We start from the raw sequence: 18,482 nt of genomic DNA on the forward strand, positions 1-18,482 counted from the left end.
CAGGCTGATGAACAGAGACAAGAGTTTATTTTAAACCTGGTCATCACATGACCTTCCCACTCTCTGATGGGCAGATCCACATATGGCATATTCCAATCACAGGTCAGAATTTAGATCTGTTCCCAGGCAACCGAGAGGTTCCGGCAGGGCACTATAGCAGGTGCTGGGAAAGGACCACATGTCTTGTACCCTGTTAAGTCAACAGACAGGGCTCTTTATGCCTGTTGCCCCATTAATGGGGCACCACAATGGGCACTTTACTGTATTCTACTGGAAGGTTTCCCTGAACGACCCTGAGCAAAGGTGATCATTGGCGCATCAGTTTGTGTTTTCTGACAATGAGACCACAACACGGAGAACTTCAGTCACACACTATCCACGTTCAGCCTTCACCAAGCCACTAGGGGGCGCTGACAGACTCGAGATAGGGAGGCCCAGATTAAAGTTAGCGAGATGTTTAGAGAGGAGCACGATAAGTAACATTATCCCTTATGTCTCTTTTAAATACTTGGCTCTAGTCGTTTACAATATTATAGAAGAGCGCCATAGTTTAGTGCCATAGTAGTGGCACTAAAAACCTGGATTTGTAAGAGTTTATGTTCATCTCTATTGAACATTACAGCGGCCTGGTGTTCGTCTGCTGTAACGTTAATTTGCCACTTTTCTCTGACAACTGTTTTGGAGTTTTGCGTGTTTTTGCTTTTGCACCACTGTGGTGTTTAGTCCTGCATAGCTGGCTGATGGGCACTGCTGAGGACATGTTGTCAGGCCACTGAGCTTTCATGTCCTGGGTTTTCTGGATGATTAGCCTTTAAATGAGCAGCAAACCTTCAGACACTCCCACATAGGTCGGAGTGTCCCCTCAGGTAGCTGGACATTGTAAAAAACACTCTTACTAAAAACAAAACCTTTTTCCACAAAGTCACGGGCTGCAGATGTTCTGCTTGTTCTGAAGTTTATTTAAAGCTTGTTCTTACTGTCCTAACTATGAAGTAAAGAATCAATTACATTTTATTATAGCTGCTGAACATCCGACACCGGAGGACGATTTTTGTGTGGTCTTGTCGAATGATGATGGTTGTGTTGCATTGCTACAATGCAATAAAAAGTCCCCTCCAATGTTCTTACTACATCAACTCTGAATCAACAGGAGCACCGGGATGCCTTGTTTTGACTTTCTAACCTCACTTGGGTTCCTGAGGTGGACAGAGACCACCTCTTACTCATGATTACACCTGCTGATTAGCACTGACACCATCATTAGCTAACCTAATCAGAACATACTTGTAAACACTCGTACCGTGCTAAGCACTCGTACCGTGCTGTTCCCTGTTACTTATCACGTGTTACCAATATGTACGTGATCATGATGTGACCGCATGCCTGGGGTAACTGGGTTGACACAACCTTTCCCCTAATTTTGTCTGTGATTGACAGGGAAAAGTCCTGATTCACCTGCCTGGAAACTGACCACTGATGGTGAGGGACAATTATGCCCTGTTGTGACAGATGGTTAGGGTGTTGCCAGTCCCTCTGCACAGACTAACCTTTGTTCCAGTTTGTGAAGGCCTGGACTGACCATCCCCCACCTCCCTGGTGGGCTGCTTGGACAAGATGAGGACCACAGCTGCAGAGTGGAGAGCTGAAAATTCCGTCACCTGGAACCAATGTGCTGTTTTCTGACTGATTTCTGATACATATTATTTCTGACACATTTCTGACATGTAAGATTTTGAATAAACAGTGACTGTAATGTCAGCGTCTCTGTACGGAGACGAGTGAAAGTTATGGACGCTTGGTGGGGTCAAAGGTTTCCCTCCTCACAGTTCTCAGATCTTTGTGAATATTCAGTAGTGGCTGTTGGGCGGGGCCAAAGCAAGCTTATAAAAAACCAGAGCGAGCCAGCAGAGGTTTGATCTTTCTACTGACGGCAGAACAGCAAGACGTGCAGACACGCAACAGCAGGACAGTAAGTTCTTTTCTTACAACAGTCTTTACACCACAGGGACTCCGCATGTCCACAGGTTGACCTTCTGTTCTCTTCACAAAGCTTGCTGAGTCAACTTGAGCTGTACTTGGATAAGAGACGGAGGACGATGGAAACTTTAGAGGAGCTGGTGCCCTTCGTCATAGAGATGGTGAGCCAGAAGCCCAGTCGGGGCCTGTTGAAGGTCTACCTGGTGGGCTCAGTGTTGGCACTCCTGGGAACAGTCCTTGGCCTGGTCGAGACCATGTGCCACCCCTTCTCTTCTGGTGGGATGACGGATGCAGATATCGACCTTTTGTTGTCACGGAGACAAAGAACTGTGGAGGCAGAGCTGCAGCACAGCATGACGGAGAAGGAGGAAAAGAAGGAGGAAGAGGAGAAGGAGGAGATGGCTCGTACACCTGTGATCATCTCCAAAATGCAGGGACCTAGTCAGCGCATCTCAGCCAATCGGCTGCACGCATCCTAGACTGAGTTGAAACTTACGTCAGGAAATGGCTCCTGCTCTGAGGTGAAGATCTTTGTTGGCCAACGCTCCGCTCTGTTCTGCCACAATGCCTTTCGTCACTGTCCAAAAGAAACCTGGAGTGGCAGCAGAGCTGAGCCCTTCATTTGAGCATGGAAAGCCACTGAAGGCAGCACTCTGACTTTGGGGCGCTGCTGTGTAGCGCTACCTGCTGTCTGTAGGGGGTATATCAGTTCCATCAGCGCATGAGTGAACAAAATGCAAATGTTGTAAATATGAAGTTTTGTTATTTATTATGGTTGTTTTTTACAGCTCAGTAAGCAAGTGGAATCAAATTATGTGTCTAAATGTAATAAACATAAAGGAATAGAACAAACCCCTGGGTGCTGTTTAAACACACACACACACACACACACCCAAGGTACCGAACCCACAAATGCTCATATAGGGGTCTACGGTGAACTCAACACCCATGGGTGAACCTGCCGTCACCCATATGTGTCCCCTTCCTGTGACCTCAGAAGAGATAAAGCATTTAAGAAGATAAGACAAATAATATAATATAATATAATATAATATATATAATATAATATAATATAATATAATATAATATAATATAATATAATATAATATAAATCACTCTTGGTATTTGAACATACACACTTAGGGACAGCCAATTTCTTCATTTAACCCTTTACACACCAGTCAGAACACATGTGGGAGCACTGGGGATTTGGTGCCTTGCTCAGGTGCACCCCAACTCATGATATTAGCCATGAGCTGCATGAACGAATAATGTGTGAAGAACACCATGGTCGTGATTGACTTCACTCGCTCCCCTGTTTGGAGACTGACTCTTTCTTGACCCAGGACATGCACAGGGCTGTGAAGGCTGCAGCTTTTGAAGGGTTGTCAGGGTGACGTGGCCTGCTCAGATAGCGTAGCCACAAAAAGACAGCATAGCTGCACACATGCACACGTGGGCAGAGCAAAAGTCAACACGCTGCTATGTGGTCTAAGAATAGTTTGAGTAATTATCTGTGTGAGGACTTAACACATGACCTTTGACCTGTCAGAGACAGAGCAGCTCTCACAGCACTGATGTAACATCATGAGAATCTGTGAGCCTTCAAACTGTTCCATGATCAGCAGCTGAGCTGTTCATCAGACACACAACTTATTATTGTTTATGTGTGACTATGTTACCGTGGCAAACAAGCAAATAGGAGAGCGCTCATGAGCCTACTGTTGCAAGACATTGCCTCTTTTTTAGTCTGAGCAAATAAGTGAATAAAACATCTCACAAAGATGCAAAATATTACATTTTACATTGATATTAAATGATTATTTGATGTTTAACACTTGTGTGTTGGGACATTAGCTACACAGTTAAGCAGTAAATTTCCACCAGGTGGTGGTAGAATGCACGTGACCAAGTGAGTTTATATAGTTGGGATATAAAAGCTGGACAAACATGAGCACGTCCAAACAACGATCATCTGGTGTCAAAGCTGCTTCCCCGTCTATCCCCGGGGTTTAGGGGGTTGGTCATAGAAATCCTGATGACAAATATCTCTCCTCTTTCTGACGAAAAGGGATTTGACCTGAAAGGTTGCCGTTGGATACTAGCAACACAAACAGCTTGAGGCGACTGAGGCTGAGCCAGAGCCTCCTGGCTGTGAGACACATGTGCCAACATCCTGCTTTATTATTTATTAATGTTATCAGTGAATGTTGTGCTACCAATGTCCTGGATACGTGGAAAAGTGTCTTTAAAGTTAGATAACAACCATTCTGGGAAGGATCGGCCACCAGGGGCAGCATTAATGCTATATACATAAGCATATATGCTAATACACCTGTAGACATACAGACGTGTGTATACATATCACTCCATATGTAGCGAAGCATAATACAAGCGCACATCACGTTAAAATGAAACAAATTCATGAGCACTAAAACCAAAAACAGACAAAGTCAACAAAATCTGCATTTATACCAGACAGGTCAATCACCACATAGGTCAGTCATGGTCATGTGTATTTCTCTGTATGTACAGATGTGGTGCGTGTTAATGCTAATGAGCATGTGGGTGGGTGTGTAATGCAGAAGTAATGTGGATTACATGCACACCCAACCATCCCGGGGGCCGCCACGATCCTGCCCCAGGGCAGAAGAGTAAAGGAGTACCAATGAGCTCCTGCAGGAGCAGCAGGCCTCAGCATCAGAAGATCAGCTTTTTCATTTGTTTCGGTGGAATTTGTTTCTTTTATGTGTTTGGTCTGTTGCTGTGGTTCTTTGTAAGTTTGTGGGTTTCCCAGTAGTCGGGTCCAATGTTTGCTTATAAAAAAGAATGTTTTTCGTATAATCACGATACAGGATGAGTTCAGCAGACTCACCCTGACAAAAACAGGTGTCCAGATGCCAAAGCTGCTGCCTGAAAGCTGGACAGGAGCAGGCTGAAAAGGAAGGTGCAGATCATGGTTTTCCCGGGATGTATCCTTATGCTTTAGCTGTCTGGATAACATGCTAACCTTCTATCTTGGGCTTTGTTTTACATTTCATTTAACTGGAGCTTACAGGGGAGAATTTTTCATGATGACCTAAATCATGTTTGACCAGTTAACTTGTGAGAAAGGTCTGACATCCTGTCCAAGCTGTGACCTTCCCATTATGACGCACGTTCTGGCCCATTTGCATGCCTATACTGTACACTGTGTGTTTGGTAGGTGATGCATGTGACTGACTGTGCATTTCACACCAGTGCAGCCCGGCAACCTGGAGGTCAGAGCCACGTTTCTTGGAAGTGTTTAAGTCTGTCAGTGGACACCAGTTCAGGTGGAGAAGAGATCTGTGGAACTTTCCGACAAAAGTTACAGAACAAAGTTCAGAGAGCCTCTACAGCTACACAACCTTTATCCTCCCAAGGTTGAATGGGTGGAACACACACACTCACCCCCACACACCCATTGATCCACTCAGCATCAAACCTATCAAGACACCATGAGAAGACCCAGAACACCAATGTGAAGGTTGCTGTGGTTTTGATTCAGGTTTGTCAATCCAAAGGCTCTCAGCCTGCCTCAGGAATCAGTAGTGGGGGTTTGTGTGACAGTGAAACTTTTATTTCAACAAAATAAAGGTACATTTGTCCTGTTGGACCAAAGCTAATCTAACATCCCAAATGACAGTGTGGTATTTGGAAATACTTCAGACAGTTTCGTAAAAATATTAATTCACCACTGCCTGTCCATTAGTACTCATTTACATAAAAAATAAGTCAAAGACTTGGTTGTCTCAGCAGCTGACTTGGACGAGAGGAGAAAGCCTGAAGGAATGTCCCCCCGGTGAGGACAGCTGTGGTCAGGGTGAGTATGTCTCGCCAAGTGTTGTTTGACAGTGACAACATTCTCTGTTATGGTCTTTTGGGCTGCACAGGTGGATATTGTTGCTCTTGTGAAGAATCAGTTTGGCTTCAGAATATTCATCCGGGCAGATTAAAACGGGATGTTTTGCTTGCTTGCAGTCACCTGCTACCCTGCTACACCTTCAGATGAGATGTTAGCACAGTTAAAAGAATCAGAGTGTAGGCTAAATGACACAGTTGTTGCCTTCCCCTCATCTCCCGCATCTGTTGAGGTGGTGCTGCCTCTTTAAAGGGATGAGACAACTTTGAAATTCATTTCTCTTTTTTGGCTGCTTCAGGTGCTTGAGCTGTGCAGATGTAGCCTACAAGTTAATAGATATGCTCAAACGCTGGTGGTGAATGCGTATTGAATTGAGTTAACTGCCACTGCATATTCGGCACCTAATTAGCAAATGGTTCTTTTTTGAACCAAACCGAATCTTCTAAACAGTGGACAGGGTGACATTCTGATCAACACCATGCTCCGTGGCACAGGCGGAGGTCCTGTTGACCAGTGTGTGTGGCGAGACCTTGGCCAGACGGTGGTCCTTGCTCTGAGTGCAGCTGCGGGCACACAGGTGGCACGATGCACAAGCTGAGTTGCAGCAACTCATGAAGCGGCAGATGCCAACACGCCACAGGAACCAGCCTGGTGACCAGCAGCACCAGCAGAGCACCAAACTGCCTGCCACCACACCCAGAAGGATGTAGAGAATCAGCAATGAAAGAGCTGTGGAAGAATCTGAAGATAAAAGGAGCACCTTACAAACAAACTTTGTTCAACTGAGCCATACTGCGTCTCTAATATCAATGAGCACAACTGTGAATGTTGCTCGTACATATTTTTGCTCTCAGTTTTAGATTTTGGGTGCTGTGGTGGGACTCATCTGTCCACTGGATGGCCTGAAGGTCTAAGCACTGGATGAGTCGCCAGTCCACTGTAGGGTAACTGTCATAACTAAGGTAGTTTAGAGGCAGAGTAGATTTAAGAGGCCACTGACCTGTAGTGGAAACGTGGCCCGGGGTGCTCTCCTGCGTGTCACAGTTCATACGTAAAGGCGGCGGCACAGTGGGCGCATCAGCAGTGGGTGGGGGTGGGCTCACATCTTCTGCAGGAGGCTCAGGAGGTAAAAGTTGACCTGCTACAAGAAGGATTAGGGTCAATGAAAAAAGGCAAGCATATGCTAGGTTGTTCTTCTGCAGCAATAGGCAGACCTTTGCATCCCGTGGTCAGATTTTCCTCCAGGTCACTTCCATCACCACAGTTGTCGATGCCTTTATCATCACAGACCAGACTAAGAGGGATACACTTCCCATTCCTGCAGTTAAAGTATGGCTCACCACTGCACTCTGATTGGTTAAAGCCTGACAGACACAGGGGTTGAGGGATAGGAGGACTGATAAAAACATCTGTGAGGGATTCAAACTGAAAATCAGGTCTGATTCCGTCATACCTAGTCTGAAGGAGGTGAAGTCACCCACAAAATCAACTCTTGGTTGCGTTCCCCGAGTCACCAGCCTTAAGGTCAGGTAATTTCCTGTTGACAGTACTGGCCGGGGTGGACTCTTACCACACAGAGGCGGCCCAAGAGAAGGTGAGCTCCTATCTCGCCCATCATAGAACTGGACGTAAGACCCAGCGTGACAAGGGTCACTCGAGCCTTCACCAGACGTGGACTCAAGTCTGGGGTTGAGAGAGGCTGAACCCCAGGGGGACTCTGGGAAGACAGGAGCCGGGCTGAGGGGGGCCACTCGTAGCAAACTGTAGACCAGGAAGAAACGGAAGTGAAACTGGACCTTGTCTTTCGGGGAACTGGCCTGCATGGTGAGGTGGCAGTCAGTCCCCATGGTCACAAAGTAGTACTTCTTGGACTCCAGGTGCGAGTTGACAATCATGCCATCACCCCTGATTGTCTGTCCACAAAAATCCACCACATTCGCTAGAAACACAAAACAGATAGAATAACTAGCACTGTGGCTACAAAGCATGGATTTCAAGCCAAGTTTATGGCGATCACAAAGATGTGTATCACGTCCTGTCCAGATTGGCAGGTTAATTCCTGTTGTCCAGGCAACATCTATCATTTGGAAAAAATACTGTAAAACTGCACTGGTGTAATTCACCGATTTGATGTAGGTGGTTTTTTACTCATTCGGCTAAGCTAGCTAAAGACATGAAGGTTACAGGGATGCAGAAGACCAGATTATTGAGCAGATATGGATTTGGTAAAAGTCCTAACCCAAAGCGTTGCCCAACACCCCCTCCTTCTGGGGCCAAATAATGAGAAAATTTACAAGCACCCCAGGAGTTTATAAGCTCTGTTGCCTGAGAGACCACAAGATCTTACCCACACTGACTTCCAGGAATGTCCCCGAGTCTGGGAGCTCCTGTTGGTGGGAAAATACTCATCCCCTCTGCACGAGGACACAAAACACCACAGGGGCGATGGGACTAAAGACGGGTGACCCAAGGGCAACCAGAGCCAGTAAAGGCTGGAACTTCAACTCTAGTTAAACACAGTGAAATTAAACACTACTTGAAAGAGTGGATAATGGGAAGGAGCGTGTGTGTGTGTGTGTGTGTGTGTGTGTGTGTGTGAGTGTGCATGGGAGAGGGGTACTAACAAATGTCTCTATCCATTATCCACTAGAAAGAGTGGAGAATGGGGAGGAGCGTGTGTGTGTGTGTGTGAGTGTGCGTGGGAGAAGGGTACTAACAAATGTCTCTATCCATGTTAGCATTACACACGCTACAACATGGCAATAACATAGCTGTAACTTGGTTATAACACATGACACAAACAATATAGACAGAATAGAATAAATGAGCATCAAGAGTAAAATAAAGGCCACGTTTGTTGCCTTTCCATCAGATAAACTGTACTACCGTGTGATGGGGGCCCTGCTGGGAGCTGGCCTCGGCCCTCAAACGTCTTCAGCTCACCACTGCTGGTCTTACACAATGGTGTTTCTGCTTTTTAGCTTTTAAGTTTTGTCTTTTTTGAATATTAAAATACAACCAGATTTGTATTTTGGAGATGATTTAGTTTGATCGAGTGAAGCAAAATGTCATAAATATTTAGGTTATTTTAGGTTCACAGTTTGTATTAAAAACTTTTTTTTTTTTTTTAATGTATTCTTTTCAAAAGTATGTTTTCCTTGTTCATTGAAGAATCAGTAAACCACTTTTTATGTTTATAAATGTCAGATAATGGAATATTTGCCTCATGATCCGTTGACTGAAGTTCCAAACTTCCTCCTAGGTGATGGACGGAGCTTCAGTCAGGTCTATATTTTTTAATGAAATGGTGGCCCACACCTGCTTTATTTTCTTATTCAGGATAAGGGTAAAACATTTATTTTCTTGTTGTTAATAATAATTATTAATCTGCCTCGCCTGTCGGGTTCTTCCGCCGGTTCTGGTCCGGTCTTACCGGTTTCAATGGCGGAGCAGTGCTGTGTGAGGGAGAGCATGAGGAGCAGCCTGAACCCCTGCAGCTTCATCACGGCGGCCCGTCCGCTCCGCTCCGGTCCGTCTCTGTCTCGTCACGCTCCGCTCATCAGAACCATTATGACGGTCCGTCCGCGGGTCACATCCCGTCGCACATCAGAAAGAGGATTGTGGTCCATCAGCAGTCTCGCGCTCCGACTATATCCACCCTGCTGTCATCTCACCACGTGGTCAGTCTCAACGACAACGACCGAGCTGACCAATAGCAGCCAAGCAAAATGTTGAAAAAAGCGTAACTTATCTCCCAGTTAAAATTGAGCTACGGAAAGAAAGAAGAATTTATTATTTAATTTAATTTAATTTTTTATTTACTTTATTCTTAACTTTTTCTAGAATAACTGTAGTCTTCTCTTTATTGAAGCATTAAAGGTCCTAAATGTGGGTTCTTGCGCGTCTTTGGGAGCCTCATCTTTGAATCTCTCTCATTCAGAAACATTCACCGTCGTTCTGAATGTTCTCATTTTTCAGATTATCATTTATTTCAGCTGACATTACCTCCATGATTCTGTTGCCCGGAGCAACTTTTTCTTAAGTTGAAACCTTTGCATCTCCCCCTTCTGGCGGCAAAGTAAAGTGCAGGCCTGTGAGGTTCTGCTGCAGGCTCTAGTTTCCTTTGAAGAACCTTCAACTGACTGTTTACGGTGCTCAAATAAATCTGCTGCTAGACGATCTCAGCCAACGAGGCTACCTGTCAACAGTTTAGCAACATGGCTGCTATAAAAATTCGGAAAAACTGCTGCAGATTTTGAAAGCAGACTTTATTTAGCTCTACAGACTGGCAGGTACAAACAAAAGTCAAAGTGAATGTCAGGGCCTATAAGGGCTGAAGACAGAAAAGGTTCGTTAAGACACCAAAGGCCAAAATGGGATCAATTAAGGAAACCGCAGTTGAAACCGACAAGAAAAACAAGAGCAATAAGATCTCATAAAAAGCCTTCGATACAATCAACCATAACACTCTATTCAATCAACCGGAACTCTGTGGGACCGGGGGACTGGTCCTGGACTGAAAGAGTTATCATTGCTCTGGGTAGCTGGACGTTGCTTGTGGTGTCCCTAAGGGGTCAGTATTGAGCCTTGAATTGTTTAATCTCTATCAGCAACCTGGATAAAGTATTCGGGTGGTTCAAATTGGTCAATTTCATGGATGACACAAATATTTCATTAATCTGGTGGAAACACTCATAAATGGAAAAACAATAAAAATATGTAAAGAGTAAACACAAATGTAGTAATACAGGTTGTTTAGTGGAACAATGAAAAATCATCCTTGATTATTGTGATTATAATTCACAACTCCTTAAAGCGTATGGTAAGGTGACGAGAAGAGGATAAGCTCTGACTTTATCAGACAACTATCAGGACCTTCATGGACATGAAAACAGGATGCAGCAGTACTTCTAAACGTGCAGTTTTCTTGTCTCTTGAGTGTTGTCTCAGAGCAGATTGCTTGATATCTTGAGGATGGAGCAGCATTATTGAGAGCAAGGTGGTCAGAGTTGGAAAGATGGTCTGTGTTGAGCCAACAGAGAACACAAGTCCCTCCACCCATAACAACACTCCTCCGGTGTGCACACTTCATCATTATACTCATCAGAGGAGGGGAGCAAAACAGGCTCACCCCAGCTCCTCTCTCAATCCTACAGAGGTCTCTAGAAAGGATAATGGACAACATCTCCAGTCAGCACTGAAGGAGAAGAGCTTGGAAAGGGACAAACAAGACCCACTCTGTTGCACTGGTGGATTTAGGTTACATCTGAAGACAATACAGACCTGTGAGCATCTGCACCCATCAGGCCTTCTCTGGGCAAGGAGATCATGGCTTGGAATGCCCTGTGGGCCAGAGGTTTTGCTGTGTGGAACTTCTCTCCATGTCTGTGTGGATTGAGGAGCTGCTGACTTGTCCAGACTTGTCCTAACAGAATATATATGTTGGTCTCCACTGCAGAATCAGCATTTATTCAGTATTCCCTCAGCTGAGGTGCTTCTCTGGTGTGTCAGCGGCATCAGATTCCTCTCATCCAACACAAATTAGTCTGGTCTCTGGTAGGACTTCAAACCCAACACCAGGAGATCCACTAAGACAGCCTCAGGTCAGTCAGAGTTGCTTGCCTGGTTCATGCAGGCCTGAGCAGCAGGAGCTGTGGTTACCGCTACAGGAATACATCGCCATAGCAACAGATGTGGCGCAGCTAGGGAGGATTACTATAAAGTGAGATTAATGGTCAGTAAAGTATCTGAATCTGAGTCCACATGTCTAAATTGTTAAATCACCATGGTAACTAATCCTCGGATGAGTTTTATGGTTTAAAAAATATTTCATTGACACTTGCTATAAATTTTGACAAATGGATGTGATAGTTATGACTTTATGATGGTCTTTGCCTGCCGGCAGTCAGGAAGCCAGTCTGGACAGGTCACAGCTAGACTGGGAACCATCATCTCCAAATTGTCCGTGTAGATTCTCAATCATCCAGGTCATTGTATCCAAGGTAGTTTTCTATGTCAACTGGACTGGGTTTCTTCTCTTGAAGACGTTTCGCCTTCTATCCAGAAGGCTTCTTCCGGTCTGAAATCGCTGGGGAGAGAGCTTGAAAATATATAGCCCCTGTGGACCATCTGCATGCTAATGATCTGGGTGGTCACCTGAGAGTCGTTAGCAGGGTCGTTGGTCGGAAGAAAGAGAAGAAACCCAGTCCAGTTGACATAGAAAACTACCTTGGACATGATCTCCAAATCAACCTTATTTGCCCATATCCAAACTTAAGACGTTTCAAAGAGGACACCAGAAATATTTTAACAGAGCAAAACCCTGGGAAACAAGTCGCCTGAAATGTTCTTATACTCTTTAAAAATGAATCTTCTAACAAAAGAGTTTGGATTATAGATAGATAGATAGATAGATAGATAGATAGATAGATAGATAGATAGATAGATAGATAGATAGATAGATAGATAGATAGATAGATAGATAGATAGATAGATAGATAAATCGGCCCTTTTATTGTGAAAGTCGACCACCTGTTCACTTTCCGGCCTCGTGATGTCAGCTGGATCATCAGGTGTCTTGTGATTCCCAGTCGGATCATAGTGATCGCGGAGCATCAGTCGACCGAGTTGGAACGCCCCCCACCACCTCCCTCCTCCTCCTCCTCTTCCTCCAGCGACCCCTCCCCTTTTACGTCGGGTAAATCCCTCCCGTTGCGGCTGCTTGGCAACAATTCAACAAGCGACTTGAGAACAGTTTTCGATTCGATTTTTCCTTCCTTGTCCGCAGGTCGAGGCTGATCTGACGGGATCTCATCAGGCATTTTCGACTCTCTTCGTCTCTTTCCTCCCCGGAGCACTGACACTGTAGATCCGCATCTTCACTTTCCAGTTTCACCTCCGGGGAGAGACTCAGCATGTTGGATCCGTCTTCCAGTGAGGAAGAAGGAGATGAGATAGTGGCGGTTGAGCACAAAGAAGTGCCGTCTCAGAAGAGCCTCGGAGGATCACGACTATCCCCGGGCCGAGCCGCCGACGGCGGCGGCGGGGGCCGCAGCGACGTCGGCGGGGCGCTCCGGCCCCGTGCCCACGGGTGTGGAGGAGTCCGACCTTCCAGCCCCAGCCCCTCGGTATCGAGCGACAAGGAAAAGGAGGATCTGGAAAAGATGCAGCGGGAGGAAGATGAGAAGAAGAAGCGACTCCAGCTGTATGTGTTCGTCATGCGCTGCATCGCTTATCCTTTCAACGCAAAGCAACCGACTGACATGGCCAGGAGGCAACAAAAGGTAAGCTGGGGGGTTGGGGATGGGGGTGCCTAAGTCAGCCCTGATAGCAACTGTTGCATCCACCATCAGACGTGACTGCAGTCCACCGCTTGATCACCACATGGTTGTGGTGATCAAAGTGTAAGGAGAACCCTAACCCTGATCCACAGGCAGGTTCCTCAGATACCTCCGCTGGTGCAGAAAAGGCCTGGCTAGACTTTTGCTGTCCAAGTTACAGCTCTTTCATCCCTCGACTCAAGTGAGATAAGAGGTCAGGCTCAGAGGCCCGGGCCCCGCTGGGCTTTCTGCTGGCCCACAACAAAGAGCAAAACGCAAGCAGAGAAACAGGTGTGTCAGTAATATCCACTTCATCTCTCTGAACTCCTATTCAAACACACACACACACACACACACACACACACACACACACACACATGCACATCCTTGTGCTTCCATATTGGTAAAGACTTTCATAGACATAATACATTACCCAGCTCTATGCCCTAACGCTGCATCCCAACCACCCCCTGATCCCAACCCTGAACCAGATGTAACCTCAAGTTTTAAACCAGGTCTTAAGTCTCCAACAGTCATTAGAAGTTGTGAGGATGTTGGCCAACAGGTGCATTTGTTTTGTAAAGCAGGTTTGAAGGGAAGGGGTTATCCTGTGACCTCCTCCACCGTCACAGCTGTAATCTCTGCCTGTTCCCTCACATGAGAACTGCTGCATTAGTGCCTCTGCATTGATAACCAGGCATTCACACCTGAACTGCACTATGACTGTGCTCTAACAGTGGTGTGGGGAAAGAAGAGGTGTACTCACCCAACCTTACTTGACTGAACTGAAACTGAGTTAGTGATTGAAGCTTTTCCAAACATGTTCAGAAATATTGTGAAGCATTCTGTTGTTTCTACCAGACAGAGCATTGACTGTAGAAAAGGCCATGATTAATGTTGTGCCGATAACATCAGGAGTAGTGCACATACCAACCTCACATCACCGTCAGCCACTAATTAGACTGTCAGGGAGGAGGTCAGCTGGCTTGATGCTCATCCTCTGAGCAGCATGTGCAGATATTCTTAAAGTGTTTCAGACCACAAAAATATTAATGGGAGCTTTTATTTGGCTAATGATCTGCCTGTTCCAGCTCAGTGACAGGAAGCTTTCAAACATGAGGTGGCAACGGAATCGTCTCCATTTGCAGCTCTGTTGCTGCTGCTGCTGTTGCTGCTCTGCTGTTGCTGCTTCCGTGAATAAGGCAAACTGAGGTGTCATGTGAGATAGAGGACAGATGGACAGGACAGGCCTGAAAGACAGCTGGACGTCTGTCTGGCAGCTCTCATTATCACCCACCCATCATGGTCGACACGGCACCATGGTAATAGGTGTCACCAGCTCACCTCTGAAAATCAAGTGCTGAAAAAGGTTGATGACCAGCCATCCTGACACTGATTCAGCAGACTGGAGAAGATGTTTGTGGGGAATGTTCAGCTCCGTCTGCTGTGGTTTCTCTCCCCTGTGCGTTGTAAAGTGCAGGTGGACAGTGTTTTACTATGAAAAGGCGTTCTGCTCTCCAACAGTCAATGAAAGGCTGTAACTATGGCGACAGTGTGGCTATAGCTGTCTGTTGCTGTCAGGCTCAGTGGAATTTAATTTGCCCTTGCTCAGCACAGCCTTAGGGTGTAAAATGTACATAACAGAGTTGCAAATGTATCCATTAATATATATGTGTATCAAGACTGAATTTACACTGTTATATTCAGGTATAAAATCAGATGTGGTCTTGGCAGAGACAGGGAGGTGACATGTTTAGGTGTAAAAACAGTGTTTTAGTAAAACCTTCGAAAGTAAAAGGGATAGAAAAAACAAAAAGGTGGAAATCTGCAGCAGTGTTGATATGTGTTGAAGGTCCTGTAAATCTAAATATAGCAGCAGTGAGAAAATAAAAGCTGTTTATGTGCAATTGGTCGCTATTTCTTATCCTGTCTGAATTAGCTGACCAGTTGGTGGTTATTGCCTGATATATGAGAGTACTCTGCAGGATATTGTAATGTGAGCAGTTTTACCTGCTGGTAGAACCTGGTGGTCCTATAGAGAGTACTGCAGAACCTCAGCAGGGGGAATGGTCCACAGTAGGGGGTGTGAGGGACCACTGATGAGGTTCCTGGCTATGGATAGGCGCTGGAAGTATTGCTGCTGCATCCTCTTGACCACGGATGCCATGTTCACAGGCCAGGTGAGGTGGTGCTCCGAAGACCTTTAGGGTGCTGCCCTCCTCCACAGCTGATTAGAAATGGAGCCTCGACAGGGATCTCAACTAGCTGCTCTCTGTAGGTGTAGACCAAGAGTTATGGTCCCCTATAAGGCCCATCACTGAAACGTTATCTACCTTTGCCTGATGTACTTGATACAATAATTCATCAATTTAAATCTAAAAGTCACAGTTCTGCTACTTTAGGAAGTTCCTGAGTGGAAACAGAGACAGAAGGTCTAATTTGACATTTTCGGTCTGATCGCACTTGAGCTCGTACGCGTTCTCAAAGACATTAGCCAGGAAGTGTGCGTTGCTGCACAGCGCCAAGGTCATGTGGGCTGAAAAAGATGGAAAGCTGAGGCTCTTGTCCTTTCTGCACCTCTCAGACTTAAGTTAGATGATTGTGTCCCTTTAGAAAGGTGTAAAAATGCAACCGCCTAAGCTCCGCCTACCACTGCTGTGCAGGATTGCAGACTTATTACAGGTAGAAGGGAACCTGACACCTCCATGGTTCTATATATACGCTACATATATGAGCTACACAACAAATGGAACATCTTGTAGTGTAGCTTGTGTTGTCATTATTGTTGCTTGTCATGTGTTTTCTGGCTGTTTTTCTACCAGCTGGTATAAAGACTTTTCTGCTTCTTTTTCATTTGAAGTTGTTTTGTTCTGCTGATTAATCCGGGGAGGACGTGATGCCTAGGTGATGCTCTCCAAACACAATCAGCACATCTGCTTATTTAATGCATCACAATAGTGAGTAAATGAGCCCGCTTTTCCTCCCTCGATCTGCTGCTCAACTCCACTCATTATCATTTTTGCATTATGTTTCCAATTAGGCCTTAAAGGGAACAACCATCCAGGGGGGCTGATCCTGGGGAGTTGTACAAGTTGTGAAAGTTTTTGAGGTGTCTCCTGAATTGGTTTATTCTACAGTGTATGGAGCTGTGGAGATGGAGCTGACCAGACCCCTGTAGCCCACTTCATTAGCTTCATTAACCTCTGCTAATGCTAACCCAAGGGCCTCATTATAGTACTGAAGTACTGACACGGTCTAACCGTCTGCCTGCCAGAACCATGGCCCGAGAGCCCCGTTAGACTGAAATTCCTGGATACCTGTAGCTCTGGCGGCACCAGACCCGGCATCATTCCACTGCCTCAGTAAGTTCTTGTCGAAATCTGTTGAGATGTTGCTGAAGTTACAGAAATATGGAGTTGATGTTATAGTGAATTCTTCTATGATCTGGATGTAGAGAGATTTTGGAGTGAGAAGAAAGAGACAAGTTTGTTGCTTCAAAGAAAAATAATGATCCACATGATTTAAACAGTTCTGCCTGTGACCTCTCAGGACTGAATTTTGTTTTCTTCCAACTCCGTTACGATTGGACAGGTTTAAAGCCAGAAGGCTTAAACAGCCTGAGCTTCACCTTTTCTCACCTTTTGACTGACCAAGGAGCGGATCTGGGTACAATCGGGATGATGATCTCTGAAAAAAGAGAAGGGAACCTTTTAGAGTTCATCATCAAAGGCTTCAGGAACTGTTGCTTGCCTGTACTGGATCCACTATTTGCATAATTAATGAGGAGTGGGCTTTAGCATCTAATGAAGATGACCACAAACACACACGCACGCACACACACACACACACACACACACACACACAACACACACACACACACCACACACACACACACAGGTGCAGCGAGTGTAATTAAACTGGAGGGTCTTCATATAAATCTGCACTGTTGAAAATGGCATCCACATCATCCTCCTCCTCATCATCATCTTTATTGGTGCCATATTTGTGTGCGTGTGTGTGTGTGTGTGTGTGTAGGCCGACAGCCTTCCTCTACCAGTGGCACGTTCAAATGTGTTGTCATGGATTGATTAATTTTGATGGGTGCAGTCGGAACCTGTGCAGTATTTGTGATATTTGGGCTCTGGGTCACAACTGAAACTTGTTGAGATGATGTTCACATAGTGCTCATGATGTTGACCTGCTGCAGGCTCCTCACTGGGTTCTTTTGCTTTTCACAGTGTTCATGGAGGCTTGTTGTTTAAGATAATTCATGATTCAGAGTTGTAGTTTGTTTAAATGCCTCAGAATAATTGTTTTTAAAACTGTTCTTTGACGTTAATGGAGACAGAGAAGTTAGTGAAGCTTCAGACCTGTCTTAGAGACACAAAGTCCTGGATGTCTTCAAATTTCCTTCTCCTTAACTCAGGAAAAATTGAGGTCATGGTGTTTGGTCCTGAACCTCTCAGGGACAGATTAGATCACATGATCACTCTAGATGGTATCTCATTAACATCTAGTCTCTCTGTGAGGAATCTTGGAGTAACTTTTGATCAAAATCTCTCCTTCAACTCACACATTAAATTAGTCTCTAGAAGTGCCTTTTTTCACCTGAGGAACATCACAAAGATTAGGAACCTACTGACGCAGCATGATGCTGAAAAGTTAATTCATGCTTTTGTTACTTCTAGGCTGGACTATTGTAATTCTTTATTATCAGGGTGTCCAAACAACTCTTTTAGAAGCCTCCAGCTGATCCAAAATGCTGCAGCCAGAGTTCTGACAGGTATTGACAAAAGAGATCACATAACTCCTGTAATGGCGTCTCTTCATTGGCTGCCCGTTAAATTTAGAATAATTTTTAAAATCCTCTTTTGACCTACAAGGTCCTCAGAGGCCTAGCCCCATCCTACCTGGAGGAGCTAGTGATACCTTACCAGCCCAATAGACCGCTCCGCTCTCAGAATGCTGGTCTACTTGTGGTTCCCAGAGTTTCTAGGAGTAGACTGGGGGGGCGTGCATTTAGCTACCAGGCGCCCCTGCTATGGAACCAGCTCCCTGTCCAGGTACGGGAGGCTGACTCCATCACTACTTTTAAGATCAGACTTAAAACCTACCTCTTTGAAAAAGCTTATTGTTACTAATTCTGCAGTTCCAGTTACTATTATAGACACACATATTATCATACTTAGGGGGTCATCTAATCATTAGGTTAACATCTTAGCTGTGCTGTTATAGGCCAAGGCTGCCGGGGTCTGGAAACATGATCACCTGACAGGCCTCTGTCACCCCACTGGGTCATGGTT

At 45.4% G+C, this 18,482-nt stretch overlaps 3 protein-coding genes across 12 annotated transcripts in view; 2 read left to right on the forward strand and 1 right to left on the reverse strand.

Moving 5' to 3' along the window:
• Window positions 1-1,810: 1,810 nt before the first annotated feature.
• Window positions 1,811-2,829, forward strand: g0s2 (G0/G1 switch 2). The gene is made up of 2 exons (XM_057030392.1): window positions 1,811-1,969; window positions 2,051-2,829. Exon 2 carries the CDS (start codon window positions 2,097-2,099, stop codon window positions 2,454-2,456), a length of 360 nt encoding a protein of 119 aa, XP_056886372.1. The 5' UTR covers window positions 1,811-1,969; window positions 2,051-2,096; the 3' UTR covers window positions 2,457-2,829.
• Window positions 2,830-5,556: 2,727 nt separating this feature from the next.
• ldlrad2 (low density lipoprotein receptor class A domain containing 2) lies at window positions 5,557-9,526 on the reverse strand. 7 transcript variants are annotated; one of them, XR_008950108.1, is made up of 5 exons: window positions 9,294-9,522; window positions 7,314-7,621; window positions 7,075-7,224; window positions 6,861-7,001; window positions 5,557-6,601 (listed from the first exon to the last, which is right to left on the reverse strand). XR_008950108.1 is itself a non-coding variant. In XM_057030387.1 (5 exons), the coding sequence occupies exons 1-5, from the start codon at window positions 9,361-9,363 to the stop codon at window positions 6,303-6,305; spliced, it is 1,143 nt and encodes a 380-aa protein (XP_056886367.1). In that variant the 5' UTR covers window positions 9,364-9,526; the 3' UTR covers window positions 5,557-6,302. The 7 variants fall into 7 exon arrangements, 6 of the variants coding, with proteins under 6 accessions (XP_056886367.1, XP_056886370.1, XP_056886369.1 ...); XM_057030387.1 differs by having other exon boundaries at window positions 6,861-6,998; window positions 7,314-7,799; window positions 9,294-9,526; XM_057030390.1 differs by having other exon boundaries at window positions 9,257-9,524.
• A 2,906-nt stretch (window positions 9,527-12,432) lies between these two features.
• cadpsa (Ca2+-dependent activator protein for secretion a) overlaps window positions 12,433-18,482 on the forward strand; it is a 70,002-nt gene continuing 63,952 nt past the window's right edge. For 3 of the 4 annotated variants that reach the window (XM_057030370.1, XM_057030373.1, XM_057030374.1), the window contains exon 1: window positions 12,564-13,143. In XM_057030370.1, the coding sequence (XP_056886350.1) occupies window positions 12,775-13,143 (369 nt within the window). In that variant the 5' untranslated portion in view covers window positions 12,564-12,774. The other variant, XM_057030371.1, reaches the window with a different exon arrangement.

Source organism: Takifugu flavidus, chromosome 4, assembly GCF_003711565.1.
Source record: "Takifugu flavidus isolate HTHZ2018 chromosome 4, ASM371156v2, whole genome shotgun sequence".
In the NCBI taxonomy this organism is placed as follows: Eukaryota; Metazoa; Chordata; class Actinopteri; order Tetraodontiformes; family Tetraodontidae; genus Takifugu; species Takifugu flavidus.